Source organism: Mandrillus leucophaeus, unplaced genomic scaffold, assembly GCF_000951045.1.
Source record: "Mandrillus leucophaeus isolate KB7577 unplaced genomic scaffold, Mleu.le_1.0 Scaffold795, whole genome shotgun sequence".
Taxonomy (NCBI): Eukaryota; Metazoa; Chordata; class Mammalia; order Primates; family Cercopithecidae; genus Mandrillus; species Mandrillus leucophaeus.
This window is the reverse complement of record NW_012108641.1, coordinates 558,651-572,500: the sequence shown is the minus strand read 5'-3', so window position 1 is coordinate 572,500 and position 13,850 is coordinate 558,651. Positions and strand designations below refer to the sequence as shown.

The 13,850-nt window shown below is 49.4% G+C and overlaps 2 protein-coding genes across 3 annotated transcripts in view; one reads left to right on the top strand and one right to left on the bottom strand.

Annotated features, from left to right (window-relative positions):
- Positions 1 to 10,931, top strand: part of STAT2 (signal transducer and activator of transcription 2, 113kDa) — a 25,890-nt gene extending 14,959 nt beyond the window's left edge. For both annotated transcript variants that reach the window (XM_011967241.1, XM_011967240.1), the window contains exons 9-24: positions 728 to 886; positions 988 to 1,080; positions 1,292 to 1,351; positions 1,750 to 1,770; positions 1,993 to 2,086; positions 2,550 to 2,597; positions 2,678 to 2,761; positions 2,951 to 3,049; positions 3,152 to 3,287; positions 3,407 to 3,459; positions 3,586 to 3,680; positions 5,573 to 5,709; positions 5,904 to 6,086; positions 6,320 to 6,377; positions 8,360 to 8,670; positions 8,970 to 10,931. In XM_011967241.1, the coding sequence (XP_011822631.1) occupies positions 728 to 886; positions 988 to 1,080; positions 1,292 to 1,351; positions 1,750 to 1,770; positions 1,993 to 2,086; positions 2,550 to 2,597; positions 2,678 to 2,761; positions 2,951 to 3,049; positions 3,152 to 3,287; positions 3,407 to 3,459; positions 3,586 to 3,680; positions 5,573 to 5,709; positions 5,904 to 6,086; positions 6,320 to 6,377; positions 8,360 to 8,670; positions 8,970 to 9,112 (1,774 nt within the window). In that variant the 3' untranslated portion in view covers positions 9,113 to 10,931. The remainder of the gene's footprint in view (positions 1 to 727; positions 887 to 987; positions 1,081 to 1,291; positions 1,352 to 1,749; positions 1,771 to 1,992; positions 2,087 to 2,549; positions 2,598 to 2,677; positions 2,762 to 2,950; positions 3,050 to 3,151; positions 3,288 to 3,406; positions 3,460 to 3,585; positions 3,681 to 5,572; positions 5,710 to 5,903; positions 6,087 to 6,319; positions 6,378 to 8,359; positions 8,671 to 8,969) is intronic.
- A 1,158-nt stretch (positions 10,932 to 12,089) lies between these two features.
- Positions 12,090 to 13,614, bottom strand: IL23A (interleukin 23, alpha subunit p19). The gene is made up of 4 exons (XM_011967239.1): positions 13,295 to 13,614; positions 12,973 to 13,071; positions 12,660 to 12,806; positions 12,090 to 12,554 (listed from the first exon to the last, which is right to left on the bottom strand). Exons 1-4 carry the CDS (start codon positions 13,454 to 13,456, stop codon positions 12,393 to 12,395), a joined length of 570 nt encoding a protein of 189 aa, XP_011822629.1. The 5' UTR covers positions 13,457 to 13,614; the 3' UTR covers positions 12,090 to 12,392.
- Between the last annotated feature and the right edge of the window lie 236 nt (positions 13,615 to 13,850).

Sequence of the window (13,850 nt, the reverse complement as noted above, 5' to 3'; positions counted from 1 at the left end):
CGCTTGTAATCCCAGCACTTTGGGAGGCTGAGGCGGGTGGATCACCTGAGGTCAGGAGTTCGAGACCAGCCTGGCCAACATGGCAAAACCCCGTCTCTACTAAAAAATATATATATATATAAATTAGCCGGGCGTGGTGGTACACACCTGTAATCCCAGCTACTCAGGAGGCCGAGGCAAGAGAATCTCTTGAATCCAGGAGGTGGAGGTTGCAGTGAGCCAAGATCACGCCATTGCACTCCAGCCTGGGCGACAAGTGAGACTCTGTCTCAAAAAAAAAAAAAAGTGTGAGTTGTACAATGGGACTGCCTGGGATCACATACAAGCTTCATCCCTTACTAGTTGTATGACCTTGAGCAAGTCACTTAACCTTTCTGTGCCTCAGTTTTATCATCTGTAATGTGGGGATAATAATAGTACCTGCCTCAGAGGTTGTTTTGAGGATTGAATGTGTTAATATGTGGAAAGGGCTTAATATAAGTTGTACATAGCATATGAAAGCTCTTATGTTAAATCTGTTAGCAGTTTTATATGTGAAAATAGCTTCGATTTTCATTTCTTAGATTATGAATCATGTTGAATAATCCTTTATACGCTTCCTGGATTCTTCTCCCCCCACCCCCAAGTCAGTTTCTGACTCTTCACATATTTATGGAGAGGTCTTGGAACCTGGATGGGGGAATCCAGGAAACTCATGGATTCCTTCTTCCTGAATTTTATCACCCAGGTTCACAGCTGGAGCAAAGCTGTTGTTTCACCTGAGGCAGCTGCTGAAGGAGCTGAAGGGACTGAGTTGCCTGGTTAGCTATCAGGATGACCCTCTGATCAAAGGGGTGGACCTACGCAACGCCCAGGTCACAGAGTTGCTACAGCGTCTGCTCCACAGGTCTAGAGGCCAGGCAGGAACCCTGGGGGAAAGAAGGAACAAGGGAAGCCATTCTTACAGATACTGAGCTATATATTCTTTCCACACCTCTCTCTCCTCAGAGCTTTTGTGGTAGAAACCCAGCCCTGCATGCCCCAAACTCCCCATCGACCCCTCATCCTCAAGACTGGGAGCAAGTTCACCGTCCGAACAAGGTTGGCATTCCAGAACTCATTCCTGCTTGCTTTTTCCAACCCTGCCACTTTGTATTTTCTGGCTTTACAGCTCTTCCCACTCTTGGCTTTTTCTTCTCTCTTTCCTCTCAGTCTCCCTACCTCTTATAATTCCTCTTCTCTTTTTCAAACATCTGGCCTATCCAGAAGGTTGAGGTTGACCACTTTCCCCTATCCCCCTTCCTTCCCACAGGCTGCTGGTGAGACTCCAGGAAGGCAATGAGTCACTGACTGTGGAAGTCTCCATTGACAGGTAAATTGGAGCAGGTGAAGGGTGGCCAGGACATGGGCTGCTGGGGTGGAGGAGATACTCATTTTTCACAACAGGGTCTAGGGCTATCTTCTTCCTCCTTCCGTTCCTATCTCATAGAAATTTTATAATTCATTTCTTTTGTTGAACACTTACTTTGTGACATGCAGCATGTCAGGTACTCATTTAATTGTCACACCAACCCCATGAATTAACTATTACCTGTGCACCGTACAAACAAAGATACAGGCTTAGAGAGACTGATTACATCTCTTCTCAAGACCACATAGCTAGTGAGCTCAAGTCAGGTTTGAACCCAGGTCTATCTGATCCCAAAGACCAAACTCCTAACTTCCATACTCTTTTGCCCGATGATTTTTTTTTAATTTATTTCTTTTCAGGAATCCTCCTCAATTACAAGGGTAGGTGCTTGACAAGGACACTGCAAACATCTGTACACTGCACGACCTGCAGAACCACATTCGGCATCCCTGGTGGCACAAACAAGGAGGAGGGGGATTTGGGATATGGACAAAGGGAGATGGCGAGATCTGAAATGAAGTGGAACTTCTGGTTTTTTTTCTGCTGAGTTTTTAGAGTAATTCCGTTCCTTATCTCCATGTCTCTTCTTCCTCCTGGAACAGCTTCCGGAAGTTCAACATTCTGACTTCAAACCAGAAAACTTTGACCCCCGAGAAGGGGCAGAGTCAGGGTTTGATTTGGGACTTTGGTTACCTGGTAAGAATAGTTTGTGACCTATGCTTTTATTACTATTTTTATTTTTTTTTTGAGATAGAGTCTCACTCTGTCCTCCAAGCTGGAGTGCAGTGGTACGATCTTGGCTCACTGCAACCTCCGCCTTCCAGGTTCAAGCGGTTCTCCTGTCTCAGCCTCCTGAGTAGCCGAGACTACAGGCACACGCCACCATGCCTGGCTAATTTTTGTATTTTTAGTAGAGACAGGGTTTCACCATATTGGTCAGGCTGGTCTCAAACTCCTAACCTCAGGTGATCCACCCGCCTCAGCGTCCCCAAGTGCTGGGATCACAGGCATGCGCCACCACACCTGGCCTGCTTTTAGTCCAAAGGAACAGGGGTTGGGGGAAGTTCCCAGGGCTTGAGGGGTCTTGAAGCCAAACAGGAGTTCCAGGGACCCTAGGGTGCCCACTCTGGCATTTTCTCTCCTTCCCCTCAATTCACAGACTCTGGTGGAACAACGTTCAGGTGGTTCAGGAAAGGGCAGCAATAAGGTGAGGCCTGTACAGAGGACTCGGGGGCAGGGGGAACTTGCCAAAGGGCCTTCTGATGACTATGTCTTTGGCTGTCCCAGGGGCCACTAGGTGTGACAGAGGAACTGCACATCATCAGCTTCACGGTCAAATATACCTACCAGGGTCTGAAGCAGGAGCTGAAAGTGAGTGAAAATGGAGGGCAAGGAGAGAGAAAGCAGCTTTGGAAGAAGGCATAAGGAGGGGATAAAGAAGAAAGAAGAAAGGCTTCTTTGGAAGAAGCCTCTTGGGGTGGATTAGCACTCCTTTCCTCTAACAAATACCTGCAGCTAGAAACATCACATCCCTCTGTGTGACTCCTGTCTTCTCCCCAGACGGACACCCTCCCTGTGGTGATTATTTCCAACATGAACCAGCTCTCAATTGCCTGGGCTTCAGTTCTCTGGTTCAATTTGCTCAGCCCAAACCTTCAGGTAGGGAGTGGGGCCGACAGGTCAAGTGGGGAGAGGAGGGGTGTGGAAGCTTGGTGTGATAGGCTTCTTCTGAGCCAGCCTGCACTCCTCCCACCCCTGCAGAACCAGCAGTTCTTCTCCAACCCCCCCAAAGCCCCCTGGAGCTTGCTGGGCCCCGCTCTCAGTTGGCAGTTCTCCTCCTATGTTGGCCGAGGCCTCAACTCAGACCAGCTGAGCATGCTGAGAAACAAGCTGTTCGGTACAGATTTCCCTTTCTCTCAACCTTTCCCCAGCCTTAGTCTTTCCTGTCCCTCTGTCCTATCTATCCCAGGACCCCTGGCTTCCCTCATCATCTGTCTGTGGCTATCTGTCCCACAGGGCAAAACTGTAGAACTGAGGATCCATTATTGTCCTGGGCTGACTTCACTAAGGTAACTCCCTGAATTCCTGTGGAGCTAGATCTAGCCCACATTCCAAATACTGGCCTTCCCATGTCCCTCCTTCCCTACACCAGGGGCAACTCCTCAGCTCTTGCTACCTTTCCATTCCTCCTCCAGCGAGAGAGCCCTCCTGGCAAGCTACCATTCTGGACATGGCTGGACAAAATTCTGGAGTTGGTACATGACCACCTGAAGGATCTCTGGAATGATGGGTAAGGCCTTGGTCCACCTTGTCTCCTGGGCTTGTGCTTTCTGGGCTTGAGAGTGGAGTCTGTGCGCCCTCATGTGGCAAGCAGGGAGAGAGAGCAAAGACAGGCGTGAGGCCATGTCTCCTCACATTTGTTAACAATGATAGCCATAGACAGTGTTTGTGAAGCATCTCCTGCATTCCAGAGCCTGATGCGCACTCTTCATTAATTCTCTCATCTCATCCTTATGACTATGCTGAGTGGTGGGTTTTGCCATCTTCATTTCAAGTGAGGAAACTAAGTTTCAGAGAAGTTAAAGAACTTACCCAAGGGACAGAGTTGATATTCAAACCCAGGCCTATGTGACCCCAAGCTCATGCTCTTTTCACCACACTGCCTGCCAATTTGTGTAGCATTTGGCTTTTAAAAGTGCTATTCATGCCAGGCGCGGTGGCTCACGCCTGTAATCCCAGCACTTTGGGAGGACGAGGCAGGCGGATCATGAGGTCAGGAGATCGAGACCATCCTGGTGAACACAGTGAAACCCTGTCTCTACTAAAAATACAAAAAATTAGCCAGGCGTGGTGGCGGGTGCCTGTAGTCCTAGCTACTAGGGAGGCTGAGGCAGGAGAATGGTGTGAACCCGGGAGGCGGAGCTTGCAGTGAGCCGAGATCACACCGCTGCACTCCAGCCTGGGCGACAGAGCGAGACTCCGTCTCAAAAAAAAAAAAAAAAAAAAGTGCTATTCATGACCAGGCGCGATGGCTCACGCCTGTAATCCCAGCACTTTGGGAGGCCGAGGTGGATCATCTGAGGTCAGGAGTTTGAGACCAGCCTGGCCTGTAACATAGTGAAACCCCATCTCTACTAAAAATACAAAAATTAGCTGGGCATGGTGTCGCGTGCCTATAATCCCAGCTACTCAGGAGGCTGAGGCAGGAGAATCGCTTGAACCCAGGAGAGAAGGTTGCAGTGAGCCGAGATCATGCCATTGCACTCCAGCCTGGGTGACAGAGTGAGACTCCATCTCAAAACAAAACAAAACAAAAAAAGTGCTATTCATGGCTGGGCGTAGTGGCTCACACCTGTAATCCCAGCACTTTGGGAGGCTAAGGCAGGCAGATCACCTGAGGTCAGGAGTTCAGAACCAGCCGGGCCAACATGGTGAAACCCCATCTCTACTAAAAATAAAAAAAATTAGCCAGGAATGTTGGCAGGCCTGTAATCCCAGCTACTCAAGAGGCTGAGGCAGGAGAATCGCTTGAACCCGGGAGGTGGAGGTTGCAGTGAGCCGAGATCATGCCATTGCACTGTAGCCTGGACAACAAGAGCAAAACTTGGCCTCAAAAAAAAAAGAAAAAAAAATGCTATTCATGGCTGGGCACAGTAGCTCATGCCTGTAATCCTAGCATTTTGGGAGGTTGAGGCAGATGGATCACTTGAGCCCAGGAGTTCAAAACCACCCTGAACCACATGGTGAAACCCCGTCTCTACAAAAAATACAGAAGTTAGCCAGGCATGGTGGTGTGCACCTGTGGTCCCAGCTACTCTGGACGCTGAGAGGTGGGAAGATTGCTTGAGCCCAGTAGGTCGAGGCATGGAGGCAGCAGTGAGCTGTATCATGCCACTGTTCTCCAGCCTGGTGACAGAATGACACCCTCTTTCCCAAAAAAAAAAGAGTGCTGTTCATCTGTGTGATCTCACTGAATCTTCGTACCTCTTCAAACCCTCGGAAGGTCGCTGTTGTCAGCAAAGTGAAGTGACTTGTAAAAGATAAAAAAGCTAAGTGGCAGAGCTTGGTCCAAAACCTGGGTTCCAAACCTAGGCTATTTCTCCATACAAGGGGAGCAGGGAGGCAGGGGCCTGGTGGGGCAGGGGGTTGGGGGACGGCTCACAGCTGCTCTCTGTGCTCCAGACGCATCATGGGCTTTGTGAGTCGGAGCCAGGAGCGCCGGCTGCTGAAGAAAACCATCTCTGGCACCTTTCTACTGCGCTTCAGTGAATCGTCAGAAGGGGGCATTACCTGCTCCTGGGTGGAGCACCAGGATGATGGTCAGCTGCTGTGCCCTGCCATTCCCACAGCCTCTCCTTTCTGCCTGGCTCCCCTCTTGCCCCTCTGCCTGCCCTTGGCTTCCCTGGCTCTGTCCTGCATCCCTCAACCGGTTTGGGACTGGGGAGCCAGAGCAGGGAGCTCCAAGGCCCGCCCTCTTCCCTCAAGCCTGCCTGTTATTGCATTCACTCTCCAGACAAGGTGCTCATCTACTCTGTGCAACCGTACACCAAGGAGGTGCTGCAGTCACTCCCGCTGACTGAAATCATCCGCCATTACCAGTTGCTCACTGAGGAGAATATACCTGAGAACCCACTGCGCTTCCTCTATCCCCGAATCCCCCGGGATGAAGCTTTTGGGTGCTACTACCAGGAGAAAGGTGGGAATTGTTGACATACTTCATTGCTAGATTGCAGAGATCTTCAGACATCCATAGATCCCACTCCTTCCTTTCAAGCATGGGAAAACTGATATCTAGAGGAGTTAAGGGATTTGTCCATGGGATACTGCTGGTTCCTATGGGGATGAGACTGCCAGGACCGTCTGAGGGGACCCTCAGGCTATGTGTCTGGCCCACTGATCTTCTCTGCTTCTTATATATGTTCCTCACAGTTAATCTCCAGGAACGGAGGAAATACTTGAAACACAGGCTCATTGTGGTCTCTAATAGGTGAGATATAAACTCTCCACCCATCCTCCCTAGTCCTTTTTGGCTGTGCTTCAGTGAATTGTCAAAAGGGGGCATTACCTGCTCCTGGGTGGAGCACCAGGACGATGGTCAGCTGCTCTGCCCTGCCATTCCCACAGTCTCTCCTTTCTGCCTTCTCCTAACGTGCCCCTATTCCAGTCTCCCCAGCCCTCCCTCCCTCCTAGCCCACTCTAGTTTTTTCCAGTTCTAGTCTCTCCTATCTCATATTTTTCTGCTGCCATCCTTAGGTTGTCTCCACAGGGGTTTCTGGATAATAATGATCATAATGACTGGTGTTAATGGGCACCTACTTGATGCCAAGCATGGAGCTTTTTTTTTTTTCCCAGACAGGGTTTCGCTCTGTCGCCCAGGCTGGAGTGCAGTGGTATGATCATGGCTCACTGCAGCCTCGACCTCCTGAGCTCAAGCAATACAGGCATGCATCACCAAACTCAGCTAATTTTTTTTGTGTTTTTTGTAGAGATGGGGTCTTACCATGTTGCCCAGGCTGGTCTTGAACTCCTGGACTCAAGCAATCCACCCGCCTTGGCCTCCCAAAGTGCTAGGATTATAGGCATGAGCCACCACGCCCCGCCTATATATATATTTTTTGAGACAGGGTCTCTGTCACCCAGGCTGGAGTGCAGTGGTGCAATCATGACTCACTTGCAGCCTTGACTGAGGGGTTGAAGTGATGCTCCTGCCTCAGCCTCCCAAGTAGCTGAGACTACAAGCACACGCCACCACACTCAGCTAATTTTTAAAATTTTTTGTAGGGGTAGGGTATCACTATGTTGCCCAGGCTAGTCTTGAACTCCTGGCCTCAAGCAGTGTCCTGCCTTGGCCTCCCAAAGTGCTGGGATTATAGGAATGAGCCCTGGCACTTGGCTGGGGATAGTTTTTTTTTTTTTGAGACAGAGTCTCGCTCTCATTGCCCAGGCTGGAGTGCAATGGCGCAGTCTCAGCTCATTGCAACCTCCGCCTCCCAGGTTCAAGCAATTCTCCTGCCTCAGCCTCCTGAGTAGCTGGGATTACAGGCGAGCGCCACCCATGCCTGGTTAATTTTTATTTTTTTTGAGACAGAGTCTCGCCCTGTTGCCCAGGCTGGAGTGCAGTGGCACGATCTCAGCTCACTGCAACTTCCGCCTCCCAGGTTCAAGTGATTCTCGTGCCTTAGCCTCCCAAGTAGCTGGGACTACAGGCACGCACCACCACCACGCCTGGCTGATTTTTGTATTTTTAGTAGAGACAGGGTTTCACCATATTGGCCAGGCTGCTCTCAAACTCCTGAACTCGTGATCCGCCCACCTTGGCCTCCCAAAGTGCTGGGATTACAGGCATCAGCCACTGTACCTGGCCTAACTTTTGTATTTTTAGTAGAGACGGGGTTTCACCAAATTGGCCAGGCTGGTCTTGAGCTTCTGGCCTCAAGTGATCTGCTCGCCTCAGCCTCCCAAAGTGCTTAGATTACAGGTGTGAGCCACCGTGCCTGGCCTGAAAGTTTATTTTGTGCCAGGCACTAGGCTAAATGGTTTATGTTTATTTTTCTCATTTTATTGAATCTACAAAATAGTCCTTTGAAGTAAACACTGTTACTGTTTTCAGCTAAGGAACTGGATTTAGAGTAGTCAAGTTTTGTACCTAAGGTACATGGCTAATAAATGATACAGGTCTGTTAGATTCCATAGCCCTGCTTTCAACCACCCTACTGCCTCTCAAGAATTACTAGGTATTGTTCTCATTTATAGATGATAAATCTGAGGCTCAGAAAAGTTAGGACACTTGCCTAAGGTCCCCCAGCTAGTAAATGCCAGGATTCAAACTCCAGGAGGCCTGATTCCGAACTCCATGATCTTTAGCCCTCTGCTCTTCTGCCTTCTTAGACTAGCTGCTTCTTGTTCTACCATTCCTTCTTTCATTTAAACCACTGAGCCCTGCCCCTTTGTCTGTCTTTGGGTATCCAGACAGGTGGATGAACTACAACAACCGCTGGAGCTTAAGCTAGAGCCAGAGCTGGAGTCGTTAGAGCTGGAACTAGGGCTGGCGCCAGAGCCAGAGCTCAGCCTCGACTTAGAGCCACTGCTGAAGGCAGGGCTGGATCTGGGGCCAGAGCTAGAGTCTGTGCTGGAGTCCACTCTGGAGCCTGTAATGGAGCCCACACTATGCATGGTATCACAAACAGTGCCAGAGCCAGACCGAGGACCTGTGTCACAGCCAGTGCCAGAGCCAGATTTGCCCTGTGATCTGAGACATTTGAACACTGAGCCAATGGAAAGTAAGTGATGAAATAGAGCTATGGAAGACGGCACACATTCCCTTTCCTACCCCTTCTCCCTCTCCCATTACAGAAAAAACTGAGCTCCAAGCTCCTCATTGGAGAGAGGTCCATTCTGTGATTCCTTTTTTTTTTTTTTGGAATTACACATGCCTTCCCCCACCTCCCTGCTCTTTGATCCCACAAGTTCCCCCTCAGGCTCTTCCCAGGCCTTTCCTGCCATCCTCCCTCCCTTTCCTTGCTGGGTTGGGAACTCCTAACTAAGATCAGGGCCTCACTTTTCTCTCTGGGTTACCTAGTCTTCAGAAACTGTGTAAAGATTGAAGAAATCATGCCGAATGGTGACCCACTGTTGGCTGGCCAGAACACCGTGGATGAGGCTTACGTCTCCCGCCCCAGCCACTTCTACACTGATGGACCTTTGATGCCTTCTGACTTCTAGGAACCACATTTCCTTTGTTCTTTTCATATCTCTTGCCCTTCCTACTCCTCATAGCATGACGTTGTTCTCCAAGGATGGGAATCAGGCATGTGTCCCTTCCAAGCTATGTTAACTGTTCAAACTCAGGCCTGTGTGACTCCAATGGAGTGAGAGGTGAAAGCATAACATGGGCACAGAAGGGACAACAATGAATCAGAACAGATGCTAAGCCATAGGTCTAAATAGGCTCCTGAAGGCTGCCTGCTGTGCTGGGAGGTATAGGGGTCCTGGAGGCAGGCCAGGGCAGTTGACAGGTACTTGGAGGGCTCAGGGCAGTGGCTTCTTTTCAGTATGGAAGGATTTCAACATTTTAATAGCTGGTTAGGCTAAACTGGTGCACACTGGCATTGGCCCTTGGTGGGGAGCACAGACAGGATAGGACTCCATTTCTTTCTTCCATTCCTTCATGTCTAGGATAACTTCCTTTCTTCTTTCCTTCACTCCCGACTCAATCCCTGAATTTCTTCTTTTCCTGCAGGGGTTGAGAGCTTTCTGCCTTAGCCTACCATGTGAAACTCCACCCTGAAGAAGGGGATGGATAGAAGTAGACCTCTTTTTCTTACCAGTCTCTTCCCCTACTCTGCCCCTAAGCTGGCTGCACCCATTCCTCTCCCATAAAATGATCCTGCCAATCTAATGTGCCTGTGAAGCTTTGCACACTAGCTTATGCCACCTAGTCTCTACTTTCTCAATGCTTAGCAGACAGATCACTCCTGGAGGCTAGGGATAGTAGGATTGCTGGGAATTTAGGAATTGCTTTTTTTTTTTTGAAACAGGGTCTCACTCTGTTGCCTAGGCTAGAGTGCAGTGGTGCAGTCACAGCTCACCGCAGCCTCAACCTCCTGAGTTCAAGCAATCCTCCTACCTCAGCCTCCTGGGTAGCTGGGACCATGGCATGCACCACCATGCCCTATTTTTTTTTTTTTTCTTTTTTTAGAGACAGGGTCTTGCTACGTTGCCCAGGCTGGTCTTAAACTCCTGGGCTCAAGTGAGCTTCAGGCCTTGGCCTCCCAAAGTGCTGGGATTATAGGCATGAGCCACTGCGCTTGGCCAGAAATTTTTTTTTTTTTTTTTTTTTTTTTGAGATGGAGTTTCTCTCATTGTCCAGGCTAGAGTACAATGGCGTGATCTTGGCTTACTGCAACCTCCGACTCCTGGGTTCAAGTGACTCTCCTGCCTCAGCCTCCCAATTAGCTGGGATTACAGATCTGCACCACCATGCCCAGCTAATTTTATATTTTCAGTAGAGATGGGGTTTCTCCATGTTGGTCAGGCTGGTCTCGAACTCCCGACCTCAGGTGATCTGTCCACCTCGGCCTCCCAAAGTGCTGGGATTACAGGCGTGAGCCACCATGCCTGGCAGGAATTTCTTTTTATAGTATTGGATAAAGTTTGGTGTTTTTACAGAGGAGAAGCAATGGGTCTTAGCTCTTTCTCTATTATGTTATAATCCCCCCCTTTTTTGTGCAATATGTTGTTTACCTGAAAGGAAGGTTTCTATTCCTTGGTTGTGGACCTGGACAAAGACCTAGTCTGTGGAACTTAAAACCCTGAAGGTCTGTCATAGGACTCTGGACAATCTCACATCTTAGCTATTCCCAGGGAACCCCAGGGGGCAACTGACATTGCTCTAAGATGTCATCCTGATGTAGCTTGAGATATAAATGAAAGGCCCTGCACAGGTGGCTGTTTCTTGTCTGTTATGTCAGAGGAACAGTCCTGTTCAGAAGGGGGCTCTTCTGAGCAGCAATGGCTAATAAACTTTGTGCTGATCTGGAAATGTCTCATCTCTGAACCTCTTTTATTTCTCTGCTCACAAAGGGATACCAACAAGCTGCACAGGAATAAAGTCAGAAAATTGTGACCTCTCTTCCATCCACCCCTTTATGTTCCTCTTGTCATATTTCTTCTTCCCTTTCTGTTTGGAGTAGCCCCTCCTGTCCCTTAGACTCTTCTAGGGGTGCTGGGAGGTATATATGCATTGTGGGGGGAGGGATGAGTAGTTATATAACTGTTTCATTGTCACTCAGCTGATTGTTGGCAAAGCCAAGACAGGAACCTGTCTGGATTTGTCTGACTTCAAAGCCCACAATTTTTGATGCTGTGACTATGGAAAAAAAGGAAAGGAAATAATCACTAGCCACTTCCCTTCGTCTTTTCTTTTTTCAAAGAATTTCAGCTACCCTTGAGTTACCAAACTTCCAAAGGGACTCCAAGGCTGGGTGTGGTGGCTCATGCCTGTAATCCCAGCACTTTGGGAGGCTGAGGTGGGTGGATCACCTGAGGTCACGAGTTCAAGACCAGCCTGACCAACATGATGAAACCCTGTCTCTACTAAAAATACAAAAATTAGCCAGGCGTGGTGGTATGTGCCTGTAATCCCAGCTACTCGGGAGGCTGAGGCAAGAGAATCACTTGAACCTGGGAGGCGGAGGTTGTAGTGAGCCGAGATCACGCCACTGCACTCCAGCCTGGGAGACAGAATGAGACTCCATCTCAAAAAAAAGAAACAAAGGGACTCCAAATGTCCTTTGAGGGGAGAGTCCCATTGTTCCGCGATATTTACCTTCATTTCCTGGAATGCCCTTCCTGCTCAAAACTGAACTCTGACTTTTGATCCTGCAGTGATCAGGACCCCTGTCTTTGGCCAGATACACCCTTGGCCAAGAAAGCAGGGAAGGAGACACTGGATCAGGGAGCAAGTGACCCTTAGGTATAACCCCACTTCCTAATCTGGTAATCCCATTCTGCTTGCTCAGCCATATAGGAATTAATACTAAAGAGATCCCAGTTATTCTGTACACCAGGGGGTCATGAGAAAATATCTCTCTCCATCATAGCCCTTCAGAATAGAAGAAAGGGATGCATATTGTAATCCCTTGGCCTTATTTTTCCATCAATTTCTCTTTCCCAATTGAGCCTAGAAATTAGACTCATATAGCCACAAAAATAAGTGTTTATTGAAAAAGGTACATAATTCAATATAAATACAATAAATAATCCTCCCCAAACTGCCCCCAGGAAGATAAATAATCCCCAAATTTCCCTTCCCATCTAATAAATACTCAACCTTATAAGTCAGCATCACAAGTCAGTCAGTATTGGTAATTTTCAACATATGCAGGTCCCATTAATATTAATGGACTAATTAACCTGTTGGCTCACAGGTGCCTGGGGTGGTAGATTTATCTTGGCCTTGCTGGGCCATGGAGATCTGAGTGCCATCCTTGAGCTGCTGGCTTTAGGGGCTCAGGGTTGCTGCTCCATGGGCAAAGACCCGGGCAGCTACAGCCACAAAGGCCTGGAGGCTGCGAAGGATTTTGAAGCGGAGAAGGAGGCGCTGCCATGGCTGGCTGGGACTGGGGCTTGGAATCTGCTGAGTCTCCCAGTGGTGACCCTCAGGCTGAAAGGGCATAAGACACAGTCAGAGAAGACTCTAGACCCTTAACCCCCAATCCTCTGTCTCTGACACCTGCAAGCCCCCATCCTCCAGGCCCCTAGTTAATACCTGCAGGAGTTGGCTGAGGCCCAGTAGGGAGGCATGAAGCTGGCCCACAGGGCTATCAGGGAGCAGAGAAGGCTCCCCTGTGAAAATATCCGATCCCAGTAGCTTCTCGTAAAAGATCAGACCCTGGCGAATCCTTTGCAAGCAGAACTAGGGAGAGAAGAAAGCAATGAAAGAGGACATCCTCTTCCTACTCCATTCACTGAAGACTCACCCAGTTTCTTACTATTTTCAGACACAACTTCTGGTTTACCATGGTACCCAGCCATGTTCTCAGTCCCCTCTCCTTCATCGCCCAGCCACATCCCAGTGGTACCTGACTGTTGTCCCTGAGTCCTTGGGGGTCACAGCCATCTCCACACTGGATATGGGGAACATCATTTGTAGTCTCTTCATCTCCCTCTTCTCTTAGATCCTGGAATGGAGGAAGGGGTGGAAAGAATGAAGAAATAAGATAAGTACTTTTGAAGCCAACCTGACCCTCAGGCCCATGACTCTCCCAGGAACCCTACTCTCTTGCCCTCTCTTACTCCCTGATGGCCTTCAACCCTCCAGTTTCCACTCAAGGCCACAGTCTTCTACCACAGCCTTGGAGAGCTTGGAGAGACTCCTGTTAGGCTCCAGGGGCTGCCACTCACCATGTGTCCCACTAGTGGATGTGCACTCCAGGCCAGTGTGCAGAGCTTCTGTGAAAGCTGCTGGCACTGAGCCCAGGCAGGGCTGCTGCCCCCAGGCACAGCCCTGCCCTGAGCTGTCCAGGACAGCAGCAACAGCAGCATTACAGCTCTGCTCCCCAGCATCTTTTTTGCCTTCTCAAATCTGGCTGGCTCTGTGCCTTGCACCAGTCCTTGTGGAATCTCTGCCCACTTCCACTTGCTTTGAGCCTGATTCTGTTCAGTGCGTCTCTGATTTGGTTCCCTCAGTTGTTCACCGACTTTGTAAGCTGCTTCCTGTTGTTTTTCTCCCTTTGTCTCTGAGTCTTTTAAGGTCCTTGCATTGTAAGGCCCGCCCTTTATACCAGCAGGTGACTCACAGCAGGTGGGATTCCCCTCCCTGCATCATCCCCCTCTGTGGGGAGCCCAGGTATGCAGCTGCAGTTCCAGGGGAAATGAGTCGTGTGGTTGCTGTGGCTAGAGGCCTGGGATGGGACACATGTGTAATGCTCTCCAGGAATTGAAATGGCTGTAGAAGGGG